This window comes from Acipenser ruthenus, chromosome 12, assembly GCF_902713425.1.
Source record: "Acipenser ruthenus chromosome 12, fAciRut3.2 maternal haplotype, whole genome shotgun sequence".
Classification (NCBI taxonomy): Eukaryota; Metazoa; Chordata; class Actinopteri; order Acipenseriformes; family Acipenseridae; genus Acipenser; species Acipenser ruthenus.
In genome coordinates this window covers 27,216,307-27,232,890 of record NC_081200.1, presented here as the reverse complement: position 1 = coordinate 27,232,890, position 16,584 = coordinate 27,216,307, and the positions used below count along the sequence as shown (strand labels likewise).

General features: G+C 36.6%; 1 protein-coding gene across 1 annotated transcript; it reads right to left on the bottom strand.

Annotated features, from left to right (window-relative positions):
* Positions 1 to 1,472: 1,472 nt before the first annotated feature.
* On the bottom strand, positions 1,473 to 12,955 carry uhmk1 (U2AF homology motif (UHM) kinase 1; the record flags this gene model as incomplete). Its single annotated transcript, XM_059034153.1, is given in 10 exon segments — positions 1,473 to 1,481; positions 10,207 to 10,350; positions 10,647 to 10,711; positions 10,714 to 10,740; positions 11,920 to 11,999; positions 12,071 to 12,165; positions 12,225 to 12,400; positions 12,731 to 12,789; positions 12,791 to 12,822; positions 12,824 to 12,955. Coding segments are annotated over 10 exon segments (819 nt in total), but the record flags the coding sequence as incomplete, so codon positions are not given.
* Between the last annotated feature and the right edge of the window lie 3,629 nt (positions 12,956 to 16,584).

The window sequence follows — 16,584 nt, the reverse complement described above, 5'->3', positions numbered from 1 at the left end:
AACAATGCTGCCATTCTTCTGTCAGTGCAGCTTCTTATCCTCAGGTTTCAGTAACAAATCGGCTGGAGGTGTTTGAATTACTGTGCACTTCTGTCACATTCCACAACAGATTTGTAAAGAGTGTTCCAGCTCATGTCACACTTTGTAAACCAGATTAAATTATGCATATGTAAATCTGATTGATTGATTTGATTTAGTGTTCAGGATGACTAGCTTGTAAACAAGGACATATCCATTCCAGTGTTCCAGATTCACTGCGATTGATTCACTACCTTGCTGTTAACCTTTGAATAGACGCATTCGAATCTTATGAATCAATAAACTTTTCCAATCCAATGTGCTGAATCATGCAGCCTTGGCTTTTATTTTGAGGGTGGAAGGTGTATATGTGTGTTTCTTTCTTTTTATTTACCTGTGGTGTCTTTAAAGTCTTTATTCTATTGTTTATCTTTTAAAGGTCCTTTATAATGAACTTTATTCTCAATAAAAAAAAATACATTAGCATTTGATTATATTAATGCAGATCCACAATAAATTATTCAAAAGCATACTTACGTAGTCCTTAATTATGTAAATGTGGTAGCCTGAGTAGGCTAATATTTATTTTTAATAACTAAATGTAGTATCCTTAAGATCTAAAATATATATATATTTATGAGAAAGCCAGTATGATTCCAAAAATCTGTATATAATATTTTAATATTAAAAATTGACGATAAAGGTATCATATTTAGATTTGACCTAGTGATGTAATTTTAATGGACATTTTTATAAAAAATATATATTTTAAGCAGCCTTTTTTAAAAATATTTGATTATATTCTTACCAAAATTATGAAAATAAAGGAAATATAGAATTCATTGAAATCTTAATGTGAAACTGACTTTAATGGATTAGTATAATGAATTCTACTTAAATTGGTCTACTTTTAAAATTAAATCATATTACTTGAAATGTCTAAAAAATATTGATGCAATGTATCTTATATAAAAGTTGATTCTCAGATAAAGTACTGAGGTTGAAGTGTCTGGAGTTCGGATCTGTTTGGGGATATGCATTTTAAACTCAATGCAGACAACTTTGTATTCTGGAGCTATCATTTCTGCAATATACATTAAATATTAAAAGATGTAAAAAATGTAATTAAAAAAAAAAAACCTGGACCATTGCCCCTTGAGGATAAAGGAGCCATTAGCCGAGATGCAGGTTGTAAATACTGGTAAAAACCCATTTCAAGGAGGATGCATTGTAGAGGTTGCCAAGGTGTTCTAAAGAGGCGATTAGCCTAATACAAAATACAAGCAATGGTGTGGGGCATTCTATCATTTTGAGCATTAGCATGGAGGAATGTAACATCCACTATTTTAGTGGCATTGCAGCAGGAAGACATGTTAGTTTGTCAGACATTTGTATTCCAAAGGTGACTTACTGGCAACAGGAGGACAGTAATACAGAACAGTGTCAGGTCTGTTTCAGTAACCCTGTAACAGCAAGAGAACTTTATCAGTTGCAGCAAAGCAGCGTACCTAAAGCTACCAAGAATATATCAAATATATAAAGCCTGTCGAGCCGTGTTCCTTTTTTCTCTTTGGCACGTTTTCTTTAAATGCAGGTACGGTGCTCCCTTCTCCTTTCTCCATCATAAAATACCTTTATTTGGCAGACGCCTTTATCCAAGGCAACTTACAGAGACTAGGGTGCGTGAACTATGCATCAGCTGCAGAGTCACTTACAACTACGTCTCACCTGAAAGACTGAGCACAAGGAGGTGAAGTGACTTGCTTAGGGTCACACAGTGAGTCAGTGGCTGAGGTGGGATTTGAACCGGGGACCTCCTGGTTACAAGCCCTGTTCTTTAACCACTGGACCACACATCATTCACATTGTTTAAGCAAAATCCATGTCTTTAAAACATTGTATTAGAAATGAGAGGTTTAATTTAATTTAGCTGTTGAAAGCTTTATATGGACAAAAAGAACCACATAACTATATGCCTCTCTGTATGGTCGCTGCGCTTAACTGTCCAAAATGGAGAAAAAAAATTATTATTATTTATTTTTTAGCAGACGCCCTTATCCAGGGCAACTTACAATGGTTACAAGATATCACATTATTTTTACATACAATTACCCTTATACAGTTGGGTTTTTACTGGAGCAATCTAGGTAAAGTACCTTGCTCAAGGGTACAGCAGCAGTATCCACCACCTGGGATTGAACCCACGACCCTCCGGTCAAGAGTCCAGAGCCCTAACCACTACTCCACACTGCTGCCCCACTAAAAAATGCGCATTCAATCTTTTCACCTACAACCAACAAAATCCAGCCTCCAAATGAAACAGAATAACTGAGGCAAGCACCTTTTTGAGTTTTGAAGAAAGGGCTTAAAGTTTGGGTATTTGGGATGGTTGGAGTTGAGACACATACTGAGCACATCAAGTGAAGGATGTTGAGGTAAAATAAACAAGCTTTTTATTTATTTATTTTTTCTCACATCAGAGAACAAAGACCACAGATTAATAAGGTACATCCTGTGGTCTCAAGTATGTGTTAATAATGTAGTACGTTGTGTGGGCAGGTTTGGATAATAATTAGATCTCCAGGACAGGAGCAACATCTACAGGGTTAGTAAGATGGGCCATTAGAACAAGTTTTTAAATAAAGTGGCACGCTGATGTTTCCTTCTAGGGTTCAACGTAACAGGTTTTTTAGAAGAGCAAAGCAGGTGTGGAAAAGGCACTTCAGAGCATACAGTACATAGCATAGTACTTACAGAGTAATAGTTTGGAAAGGACATTGTAATGATAGTGTCATTGTAACCATTGGGCAATTATTGTAGTATTACCTTTATAATCACTACCATTTGCGTTTTATTAATTATAATAAATACAAGCCCACATGATGTGTTCTGATATGGTCTAGTAGCAATGTATGCAAGTACCCTGCAACTGAAATATGTCTCGTAAACACAATCAAGACTAACTTCATCCAAACTGTTCATTTCTCCATTTTTTCATTTTTTGCCAGATACATATATATATATATATTAGATTTACACAGTATTCATATAAAGTGTAAATGACGCTATTATATTAAGTAAAAAATACACCTTGTTTTTAATAAGATAAATTTAAAAAGTTTTACCACTGGATGATAACATTTAAAATCTCTTGTTTTATTCTGCAAACATTTATACTGAGAAAGAACAACAACTTTGGTAAACAAGTAGTAGCTGCTACAAGGGCAAAATAGTAAGATAATATGTGTGTCTTTCCCCATCTCTGTGAAATACAGCTACTTTCTACACCCAGCCAGCTGCTGTATCAGCCATTTGGCACAGTCTGAAGCTCCTCTGGTCTCGGGACAGAAATAAAAATGAGTGGGTTAGAAGCACAAATCAGGTGGTAGTAGTCATCCTGCTCACTCAGGTAGACCCTGAATCATAATGTGTCTCAAAGAAGTTCACGGTCTGAGCAATTTAAGAAAAATCAGATATGTAGGATGATGCCCTCGGGTGCAGCACTGCAAACTATACAACAAAACCATCAACAAGGAGCAAGAGGAATACAAGAATGTGGATAGAGCAGCATATTTCACTTGCAGGAAGCCAAAAATGGATTAGAACTTGTTCTGCAATGTCAAGGATAAAACAAAACTAAATAGTCTTTACATTCCTTTAATAACGAAGATGTTTCAAAGACAGTAATGATACACAGCCCAGCAGCTCTGAAAGACTATTGTCCTCCTTTACCACCTGGATCTCAATCTATTCACACAACAAAAAACAAGTGGTGAGGCCTATGACAAGGCTTCCATTGTTGCCATTTCTGGAAATTGTGACCTCTTTAAACTTGAATACTAAGTTAGGTCAATCATCGCTGCTCAGTGGACAATACTGACACGAGTCTCTGTGTCACAGCACAAGCGGTTTACTGTTTTCCAGTAAAGGGATGGCATAGTGGAGCACAGCTTGCCTTTTCCTTTACTTCTTTCAAACTTGTACAACCAAATATCGTTACAGCGCCCATTTCAGTTAACTTTTAGCTAGGAACAAGCTCTTTAGGAAAATGTCAATTTGTGCAATAAGTGGATGTAGAATGTTTTGGATATTTATGCCTTAGTGATGATGTGACAATAAAAACAATGCTCCACATTATTTCTGTACAATGTGTACATTTATATTTTCCGGTACTGCTTTTTCTGAGCTAAAAGTTAATTGAATTGGGTCCTTAGCCCATCTATTTTATTATTATTATTATTTATTTCTTAGCAGACGCCCTTATCCAGGGCGACTTACAATCGTAAGCAAATACATTTCAATTTGAGTTTATCTATTTGAGTTACGTGGTGGTAAATAGAATAAATTAAGCATGTAATAAAGGTGTACTGTGGCTAAATTTGCTTATTTGCATTTAACATCTTCCACTTATAGAACTGGACCTACAGTCCCTAATATAATATGTGTATCTATATGTATGACAACATACAGTTTGCTTTTGCTGCCCTCTAGTGGTTCTATTGTGGTTCAATGTAAAAACATGAAACTGCAAGACTCTTTTGAAAGACATGTTTTAAGACAATACTGTGCATCTACAATTCTTCAAATTTTTTAGCAGTCAACTTGCCTGAAGAAATATTTATTTCAGACTGCCAAGGATACATGCATTTTTCTTGAATGGAAAACTGTGGATACCAGTGTTTTTAGTTATCTAGCTTTACTTGTTACAACTATTCTTATAAATATCTGGTGTTCCCTTCATCTAAACTTCACAAGTTTTACGCAAAATAAAAAGTACAGTACAAAATAACTGCTGTGAACTTTTCTGAGCTGTTAAACTGCCTCGCCCCATTGCCCTGTGCATCATTTGTCTGCTGATTGATAGGGAAACAAGAGAAAATGTACAGTTCTAAACATCAAGCATTCAAAGATCTTATGGGTGAAATGGTTCTTCTATTCAGCATCAAACTCCATCATTCTGTTTCCAGTCAATTTAATTCTTATTAAAAAGCGATTGGAGTCTAATGAAGCTATTTGTCAAGTGTAAAAAACACTGAGATATTGATTGGCATACATGTCATATTATTGAGGTTCATTTGTCACAGATTTGTGAATTGTACATTGTGAACAGAATTCCAGACTGGATTTTAAACAACATTCATCATGAAAGAATGTCTGTGTATAACTGAATCAATAAATACATGCTGTTTAGTTTGTATGGGGCAAATGAAAAACAAACAAACATTAATACTTTGATAATGTTAATTGTGAAATCTAACGTTAACTGAATCACAGTGCCATACGTTCTAGATCCCCACGTGAATATCAATAGAAAACAGAAGGATTCAGACTACTTCTGTTTTCTTGTTTGTGCCCTTGACATATTTGATTACATCATATTTCGGAAGCAATGCTCCCTGGAATACAAACCTTCTGTTGTCCTACATGATTTTGGCTGTACAATACCTTGGCTTTTATATATAGAAATACTTTTCCTGGCTTGCAGTTCAGTTTCAGTGCACTACATCTGTAACCAAAAGAAATGTTAAATCTTGGGAGCAGCATTTCAATCGTATTTGAAACCTTTGTACAATCTTCAGTCAATTGGCAAAGCTTTATTAAAAATATCTTATTTTACCTAGCTGTTTTTTTGTCTGATCAAAAGGGTTTTACCACTTCAGTGTCCTCCAAATAAATGCTCAGATTTACAACAGAAACAGCAGTATTGGAAAGCTTACTTTTGTTTTTACAAAAAATTAAAAACCAACATGTCCTAATATTTTTTACATCAGAACAGAATTCATGAAATACATATTTTCACATGGCAGACAGTGTAATTGGACAACACCTGAAAAACTAAATAGAATCAAAGTGCATTTTTTAACTATAAATGAAGTCACATGCATGATTTGGGGACCCTCTATTCATCGGTTGCTTTAAAGAGCTGTCAGACAATACTTGGTCAATAGTACACATATTGACAATTACTAAGATTGTACTTTCAGCATCAATCAACAAAGGCACAACAAGTCTACTAACAATACATTGTATACAGTAATTGAATATTATTATATACAGCAGACTATCTCCTATCAGAAACAGTTGGGACCGAATCCTGTAGTGATGTAACCTCTACCATTGTATGTTTTGGGGTTTTTATTATTATTATTATTATTATTATTATTATTATTTTACAGCTGCTGCTGAGACAGGTTAGCATGGTTTGGAATACAGGTCAGTTAAAACTAGCTGGGGTCCGATTCGCAAGTCTATTGTAACTCAGGCCCGGCGTTATGGGCGGGCCTTAGGGTGCCTGGCCTGTCCAGTTTAGGTCCAGTGCCCCACAGTTTCAGATTCTAAATTGATTCAGTACCGGTGTCGTGGCAAATTTCACCCCCCTGCCAAATTTCTCCCCCCCCCCCCCCCCCCCCGAGTCATGTGACATGTCAGTGTTCTGTTGCTAAAAAACGCAAACGTAACTTTCAGTAAGTAAAACAAGAGCAATCAAATAAAATACAACCATTTATGATACAAAAAACATTGATAAATATAAAAAATAAATATAATACGAATAAATACCAATAAAGAAGCAAACGTAACTTTCAGTAAGTAAAATGCCGAGATCTTTCACCCTATCCTCTCTTCGCGAAAACCTAATCGTCACGTGACTTGTACGCTAACATGTCACATGACTCAAGGGGGGCGAAATTTGCCATGACACCGCCAGGCCTGTTGTAACGTCATGTTACTTGCTGCTTTACAGGCTACTCTGGTACAGCAGAACCTGTAAAACAGCTTGCTATTTATTTTTCCAGCTTGCTATTCATTGTTGTGCCACCTATAGGGGCACTGCAGCTAATAGTGAACTGTGTTTTTGGACCTACTTCCTGACTACCTAGGACCACCAAAATGTATAGGTGGGATGTACTCGACGCAACCTATGATTCTGTACCATTCATACTGGTGTGCCACCTATAGGGGAGCTGAAGCCAATAGCTAACTGAATAGCTAACTGACCTTTTTGATTATCTGTTTATTTAGCAGATGCCTTTATCCAAGGCAACGTCTCACCGAGAGAGAGCACAATGAGTTTAAGTGATATGGGGCCTTAATCAGATATACAGTGCCTTGCATAAGTATTCACCCCCCTTGGACTTGGACTTTTCCACATTTTGTAGCGTTACAACCTGGAATTAAAATGGATTTAATTGGGATTTTTACCATTTGATTTACACAACATACGTAACACTTTGAAGGTGCAAAATATTTTTTATTGTGACACAAAAGTTAATTGAACAAAAAAAAAAGACATTTGTTGGTTGCATAAGTATTCACCCCCCTGAGTCAATATTTGGTAGAAGCACCTTTGGCAGCAATTACAGCTGTGAGTCTTTTGGGGTAAGTCTCCAGCTTTGCACATCTGGATCCTGCAATTCTTGCCCATTCTTCTTGGCAAAATTGCTCAAGCTCTGTCAAGTTGGATGGGGACCGTTGGTGAACAGCAATTTTCAAGTCTTGCCACAGATTCTCAATCGGATTGAGGTCTGGGCTTTGACTGGGCCATTCTAAGACATTCAGTTTCCCAGTCCCTGCCAATGAAAAGCATCCCCATAACATGATGCTGCCACCACCATGCTTCACCGTGGGGATGGTGTTCTCAGGGTGATGAGCAGTGTTGGCTTTGCTCCACACATAGCGTTTTGCGCTAAGGCCAAAGAGTTCAATTTTGGTCTCATCAGACCAAGAGAACCTTTTTCCACATGTTTGCTGTGTCTCCCACATGCCTTTTGGCAAAATTCAAACAGGATTTGATATGGTTTTTTTTTCAGCAATGGCTTTCTTCTCACCACTCTTCCATAAAACCCAGCTTTGTGGAGCGTCCGGGTTATAGTTGTCCCATGGATGGTTTCTCCCATCTCAGCTGTGGGTCTCTCCAGCTCCTTCAGAGTTACCATTGGCCTCTTGGTTGCTTCTCTGACTAATGCCCTCCTTACCTGGTCACTGAGTTTTGGTGGACGGCCTTCTCTAGGCAGAGTCACGGTTGTGCCATATTCTTTCCATTTTTTAATAATGGATTTAACGGTGCTCCAGGGGATGTTCAAAGTTTGGGATATTTTTTTTATAACCCAACCCTGATTGGTGCTTCTCCAGAACTTTATCCGAGACTTGTTTTGATAGCTCCTTGGTCTTCATGATGCTGTTTGTTTAGATATGCTCTCTAACAAACTCTGGGGCCTTCCAGAAACAGGTGTATTTAATCTGAGATCATGTGACACTTTAACTGCACACAGGTAGACTCCATTCAACTAATTATGTGACTTCTGAAGGCAATTGGTTGCACCAGAGCTTATTTAGGGGTGTCACAGCAAAGGGGGTGAATACTTATGCAAGCAAGACTTTTCCGTTTTTTATTTGTAAATCATTTTGAAAAATATGTAGATTTTTTTTCCCCACTTCAACATTATGGACTATTTTGTGTAGATCAGTGACAAAAAATCCTAATTAAATCAATTTTAATTCCAGGTTGTAACACTACAAAATGTGGAAAAGTCTAAGGGGGGTGAATACTTATGCAAGGCACTGTAAATAAATAACAGTATCATTGATTAGAAAGCATCAAACTACATTGTAAGCATTCAAATGGCATATAAATGAAATGTCAGTTTTGAAAGCCTCTCGAAGGAGACAGCAGCTTCGTCTACACAGCATCTTCAGAATGCCAGTGCTAACTTACTCTCTATGCATGTAGAACAGTAATACAATTAGACATTTTGACGATAAGTCTTTATAGGATACTGAGAAGTGTTGAATTTAAATCAAGGGAAGTAATGTTAAAACTTTACAATGCATTAGTAAGACCTCACCTAGAATATTGTGTTCAGTTCTGGTCACCTTGCTACAAAAAGGATATTGCTGCTCTAGAAAGAGTGCAAAGAAGAGCAACCAGAATTATCCCGGGTTTAAAAGGCATGCCGTATGCAGACAGGCTAAAAGAACTGAATCTATTCAGTCTTGAACAAAGAAGACTACGCGGCGATCTGATTCAAACATTCAAAATCCTAAAAGGTATAGACAATGTCGACCCAGGGGACTTTTTTGACCTGAAAAAAGAAACAAGGACCAGGGGTCACAAATGGAGATTAGATCAAGGGGCATTCAGAACAGAAAATAGAAGCCACTTTTTTTACACAGAGAATTGTGAGGATCTGGAACCAATTCCCTAGTAATGTTTTTGAAGCTGACACCCCGGGATCCTTCAAGAAGTTGCTTGATGAGATTCTGGGATCAATAAGCTACTAACAACCAAACGAGCAAGATGAGCTGAATGGCCTCCTCTCGTTTGTAAACTTTCTTATGTTCTTATGTATGTACGAAGTGTTTGTCTACATTTGAAATCAAGTTTCCTATTAGTACTGCTGTAATATTAGATAAGTTAGTGGGTGTTTAAAGTAAATGGAAGCTCTCCAAAGTGTGTACAACATAATTGATTAATTGTGACAAAAGTGTGCATTGAACTGGGCTATGTCTGTGGTAGGCAACTAGACTAGAACAACAAGATCTCCTGAACTCAAGCCAAAGCACCTTAACAAAGTAATAGCATAAGAAGCACTCAGGGTGATTGCAAATCATAAAAAGGCAATATAAAAAAATAACATTGAAAATGTAATTGAAGCTACTTACTTTAACTACCTCAATTGCATTATAACATAATCTTGAAGAAAGCCCAGCGTTCAATTAGCAATTGCTTTAATGTAATCTGAGTAGTAGTCTTGCCAAATTTTTGTTGAGGAAAATCCCTTATCAGTCACTATGATAAATACATAGGTGTTTGCAGCAATCATCATTACATTGAAACGTTATATGAATCAATAAATATGTTGATACATATTCTAGTAGAATTGCATACAAATCTCTGTGACACTGACTTAAGTTCATGTTAGCATGTAAACATCATGTAAAAATGGCTTCCAGCCAAGGCAAAATATTTTGTTAGCCCAGCTCTAGAAAATGGCTGTGGTCACAAGCAAGTTATGCCACGGTAAGTCTTCAATTCAGTGCTGGACGGGAGACAATGATAGAGATTGAAAGTCTGTTCCTTTTGATGCCAATTTCAAGAAAATGAACTGTGAAAAATGGGTGCTGAGCATCGTGATGTTTATAAATGAGCCTTTGGAACTGGACAAGAAGTAATTTAACAATAAATTCTACCTGGCCTTTGCCGGGATTTTAATTCGGGACCAGCAGAGAAACAACTTTTCTGTATTTCTGGCACTCTTCTTTCATGTCTTCAACAACATCCGACAGGATCCAAAAATAGAAACTGTCATCCAGTGGCCCATCTCTTATATTGTGCTTTTGACTTTATGTCTTGGATACGTACAACTGACACTAATCAAACACATATTAGTAACAAATAATACAGATGTCTTTATCATTTTCTAAAAATATACAATAAATAAAGTTTTAATCCCCCAAAATCTGATTTTGTCATCATGCAGGCTGAAATTAGTCTTAAATTGTGAAGTTAAATCTACAGTGGTATCACCTGATAGATGTAAAAAGTAGTATTGACAAAATGTATTTATTTACAACAGCACCAAATTACCAGCTGTGTTATACAAACTTAAATACAGTACGTAAAAATGTACTATATCAATGATATTGTGAAGATGACTGTCATCAATAACATTGAGTAGCATCAGCACAGGTGTGTAAGCATGATCAAATCTTCAATATGTGATGCTTAAGAGGAAATGGGTTATAAGATTGTGAAGTAAAAAAAGGAGGAACATGGGAACTCTATAAATACCTGTATGAAAGGAGCCCCTGTACACAGTTATTTGAAAACTGCTGTGTGAAGATAAAATTAGCTTCACTCTGTTTGTACTTACCATATTTTAGGGATCCAATAAATCAGGTGCTATAGCTATACATGTTGTTTTTGTTCCCTCTTGAGCTTATCAGAGGTACTGCACCCTAGAGTTCAGCAGGTAAACATGAATGTAGATTCCTGTTAATAAGTTTTGTGCACCTACTGTAATATACACTGTATTTAAATATTAAGCTTGAATTGTAACCCTTTACTGCCCTGTAACACCTGTTAGTCGCCTTGGATAAAGGTGATAGCCAAATAAATAAATAAATACCTAATAATAATAACTTGAAGCACTTTAACAGAATAGCCATAATTATCAATTACTGTGCATCTTTATCCTCAATCACTGACTAAACTTAACATGACCTTTTTTTTATTCAAAGGTTCATCAGTATTGAAGTTTAAGCTAGTAAGATTGTCCAAACTAAGAATAAAATTCATGCTAATCAATTTAATTAGATTTAAATTGAGAATAACTTTTTTTCTGAATCATTAGGCTACTTCTACCATGTGTAAACGATCCTCACTCACTTGGGTTCGTTGCCCCTTTAAGAATCGACCCGGCACACAGAAATTGATTTTTCTCAAGCGCGTTTGCGCAATTTTTTAATAAACAGTAAACAAACAAAATACACAAAATCAAAATAACACCTAGCTCTTCTTGAGCACTACCTCGACTTTCAGGAAACACCCTGACTAACGCGGGACAGCTAAGCTGTTTACCCGTCTTCACAAACACACTGCTACAAACAGCACTTACTCTCTCTTCATTTGGCTACCCGGAGACAGCGCACCTACTGCCTCCTTCCACTCAGCAGCCCCGAGCAGACTGCTTGCACTCCTTTTAAACTCCCGCACCTGGGCTTAATTTCTAATAACGCCCAGGTGCGGAAGACAATTAACAATAAAACAATTAAACAAATAAACAAAACAATAAAGCAACACAAAACGGTGCATTCTCACAAGTTTTTTTTTTCCCTTGCAGGGAGGTTAACCCCCTCCCTGCCGTCTCTCACAACCCGCTATATTACACATGATATACTTACCAAAGGGAATACTAAAGAATGGATTGCACTAAGCTTTTTCTGCAGTGGTTCCCTGCCGTGGATCATTGTGAAGACACCCACTGGAGCACAATATTCTTTTTATCCTTGAGCAATCAATGTGTAAAAACGTCTTCTTAATTAACTGGCTTGCCTTTTGATAAGGTCCCTGAAGTGATAAACTATGATAGCAGAACAAATCACAGTTTTACTGGCAGCAATGCGATCAATAACAGCTGAACTACTGGTCTAAAGAAAAGCAAAAACATTTTTCTTGAACTTTATAGTTTCTATACAGAACTACACACTTTTTAATAAAGCTTTCATTCCTAAGATCAAACTGCTTCTTTCAACTGTATTCCTGAGAACATTTCCAGGAGAATGATTCCTAGACTCCACAGGTCCAGCTGAGGTACGTTCTGCATCGAATTTTGAATCTCTGCTTCAGATGCCCTACATCCCTCTGTATGAATGTGCTTTATTTATATCCTGAAAGGTAAGGTTAACGGCAGTTAGTATTAAAGCAGACTTGCTGTCTCTGAAATGCAGAGATGTAGCTAAAAATGTACCAGTAGGTGTAAGTGTACAGGTATTTCCACGATATCCATTTCCATTTATACTCCTTTTCATATCCAAACACTGGCAGACTTACAAAATGTGTAAGCACAAGTCACTGGCCTAGGTGTTATTGCTGATAACTTGGGAGACTATTTCTGAATCCAATCATGAAATCTGGAATGTGCATGTTCTGATAATAATGTTTTTTGTTTTTTTAATTAAACCTGCACATAAGATCCATGACCAAATTCTCTTACCTGATTTCCCTCTTTGAAACTTTGACCAAAATCAATGAGGTGAAAGCGCTCATTGTCACCACAGGATATTCCGTGACTTTGTGACTTTCCGGGTCAGTGTGGACGTAGGCTTCTCGATGCAGCAAGCAAAGCGCCTCAAGGGTATCTCGAGCGCAGTGTTGGATCAGCAGCAACTCTGAGACTTTAACATCCAGCCATGCCAACAGTAGGCACTGAGTGGGTAGATGTAAGACCAGTTAGTGGAAATACCATGTAATGAAATTAAAACATAAAACAGAGAGAGGTGTCAAAGCTGTGAAATATTAAAGAGATCACAAAAGAGTTCACATTTTACATGGTTTACATCACAACTTTAAAGTTAAATGCACATCTTAAACAAAGGCTATTAGCACTCACTAATGTAAACCACAATGGGGCACTGTCACAAAGACGGCCGGAGTGGGTGGTGTCAGACCAGAGCCAGGAAATAAACAGACAGAGATGTGTGGTTTGGTAAAGCTGAGCAAATGCTTTGGCTCAGCATTTAATAAATAGAACAGAAAATAAAAGGTTTGAAACAAAAAACAGGACACGGCACTTGAGGCCAAAATAAAAGGACAAACAAAACGTACTAACACACAAACGGTGGATGCACAGACAAACAAACAAACACGGTGAGTTTTAAATAAACAAGTATCGTGCTGGTCCTACCAGCACGTAATAGCAATTGATATTTAAACTTTTATTTCTCCTTCTCTCTCACCCGTTCTCCACTCTCGAACACCCAACCCTGACTGAATGAAATGTGCGTCTATATATACTATTGTGCTGGGATTCAATTACTAATTAATTATTCACTTGAATCCCAGCACGTGAATTAATTCTGTGCAACCCCGTGCTGACATATTACATTTAACCAGCACGTGAAGTGATTTGTGCCCTCCTCGTGCCTAAATACAAATCTACATTTTTAAATACACGTGAAACACAGACCCGTTTATATCCCGTGTACCAATGACTATACACCGACATTAACACACGCACGCAACACACAACACATAATAAGCACACAGGGGCGGGGCACATTGCCACAGGCACAACAATATTTTATTTTTAGTAATCAAAAACATTTAAAAGTAAATAATAATCGCCAACCAAGTAACAATACCTGTTTATTGTAGTGTATTAGATCAGTACCCAAATAACTCAGGCTGTGCACATTTGGTATGCCATAAATGTGAAGGTTAATTTTTAGTTTTTAAACATGACAGTTTTTATATTTCCTTTTAGAAAAAAAGCATGCCTTATCATGACATACTGCATTTCCATACTTACACTTAGCTAATGTTGGCTGTAGGTGGACATTCTATGAAAGCCTACTGTCAACCTTGCTGTTACATTCTAGTATTAAAATCACTATCTTTTCACGATGTTCCTGTAGAGCTTAAGAACTGACCTCTCTTCCTGATACAAGTGTATCCCAATCCCCAACCCCCCCATACATAGGGAAAGACGAGTGGTTGTATACATAAATACAATCAAATAAAAACTAAAGCATTATAACGTCAACTTTACATTTTATGTCAACATTAAAAAAAAAAAAAGAATAGTTCCTTCTTATGGTGTTGTAATGAATATTCATATACATATACATTTGGCACAATGAACTAAACTTGCAGCTCAACTTTGCATTGTATGTTTTTTCAAACCTTAGCCTGCTTTGTTTACACACTTGTAAAAAAAAAAAAAAAAAGTGGGGGGGGGGGCATTCGATTTGTTTTTAATAAATATTCTTCACATTTTGAAAATCTGGGGTGTTTACTTAAACCTCAAATTATTTAAATCGCTTCTGAAAAATATTGTTCTATGATGATAATTAGGCACAGGTATGTGCTGCAGTAGCCACATCATTATGTTGCTTTAAATTCCAGTGTTTAATTACATATTAAAAAATAGTGATTTATGTATTGTGTGTTTTATGTTTACTATGTATGTATGTGTATAATATATATACTTATATATTATGTTTGATAGGTAATTCTGTATTCTTGTATATAATTCTGTACCTGTCTCTCCTATATTATATTTATTTTGGCCAAATATACCATAAACAAAGTTGCTAGTTTTGCTTGATAGATTTCTTACGACTGAATATTTATTTTCTCTGTTTGCGATGTCACTTTTATCAGTACAAATATATGTGCATACCTTGCATGCGCTCTTACAGGTTTATTGTCCTTTAAAGGGTCTATGATCCATTTATGTTTACCTATCAGTATTATTTGCACATGTTTATACTGCAATCTGCAGGCCCGGGCATATACTGCAATAAATGTATGTAACTGTCTTAAGTCCCTTTCACACAGGTTATACCCTGGTTTACCCGTTGCAGCAACCCACCTCACGATGCATAACGGCCGTTCGTAAACTGACGAAATCACAAACAGCCACACCTGCGTGAAGGTTTCACTTCCGCAAGGAACATTTCTGTTTATTTAGCCATATTTTTGTTGATTGAGACACTCCATGTGCCAGATTGTAGCAGGGATGAAGAAACATTTGCTCAAATCAACATTTGGGCCGACGGTTCAATCCAGAATGAAATAACACTCAGTCATAATTAAGCAATCATAAACCAGCTTCTGGTGATGAGTTCTCAAGTCATCAGGGATTACGGACCAGTCTGTAGCCAATCAGTTTTTAGATCATTGACATAAAATACTGTATATGTGTAGTACTAAATTTAATTTTAAAATCTGACAAGTATCTCATAGAAATTCACCTGTGAATCTTAGCACTGACTTTTTATTCTGTAACACAAAACAGGACCTCAAAGTACTGCTATGTGTTTTGTAAGTAACATTTAATATTCAATTGGCAAGGATGAAACTATACCACATTACGAATATGATATGCGTTGGTTTACGATACTAGGTTTATACAATTTTTATTTTTTTTTCTAATAAGACAAATCGTTTACTTTACAACGTTCCATCAATAACTATCAATACGTTAGTTTAGGAGTGTCTTCGTGCATCTTTGTGAATAATGGCACATTAGTGTTTAAAAAAGAACCAACCCCAGTTACAAAAAACTTCAACTCATTACTGTATTCAGGTGTAAAAACCTCGACTCATTACTGTATTCAGGTGTAAAAACCTCGACTCATTACTGTATTCAGGTGTAAAAACCTCGACTCATTACTGTATTCAGGTGTAAAAACCTCGACTCATTACTGTATTCAGGTGTAAAAACCTCGACTCATTACTGTATTCAGGTGTAAAATATATAATTTATTCTACAATGGTTTGAACATGACAAACACCTCTGGGTGTGTCGCTGGCTGTTCTTCACGTCTGCTTTAACAAGCCTTACTTTTAAGGTTTTGCTGACTATAATAATACTCTTTCAAATACAATATGTCTAATTCTGTATTTAGTTCCACCTTCCCCACAAGCACCCCCCACCCCCTTTCAATTATCATGAAACACATGACAGATCAGAGAAGGATTTTATAACATGGAATTTGGATTAATCAAAAAATAAGTGAAAAGGACATGAAATGACTGCTTCAGTACATGCATGCATACTTTGACTGGAGATCATGTGACTATCTCGTGACTATCTCTTGTCTTATTCACAGGACAATGCATTGTCTCAGTTATCTAACCAATGTTTTATGTAAATCAGGGTGTTCCTAAAACAGACACTGCAGTTGATGTGACAGACTTGAGCAGTGTCCTGTTGCAGGTTGGGGACCGCTTATTGTATTTTCCCATGGACGGATGACTACCAGCATTGGATTCAAACAATACAACAAGCTATACTTATGAAAATGTTTGTTAGGCTATTAGGTTAATTTGGATTTTTGGAG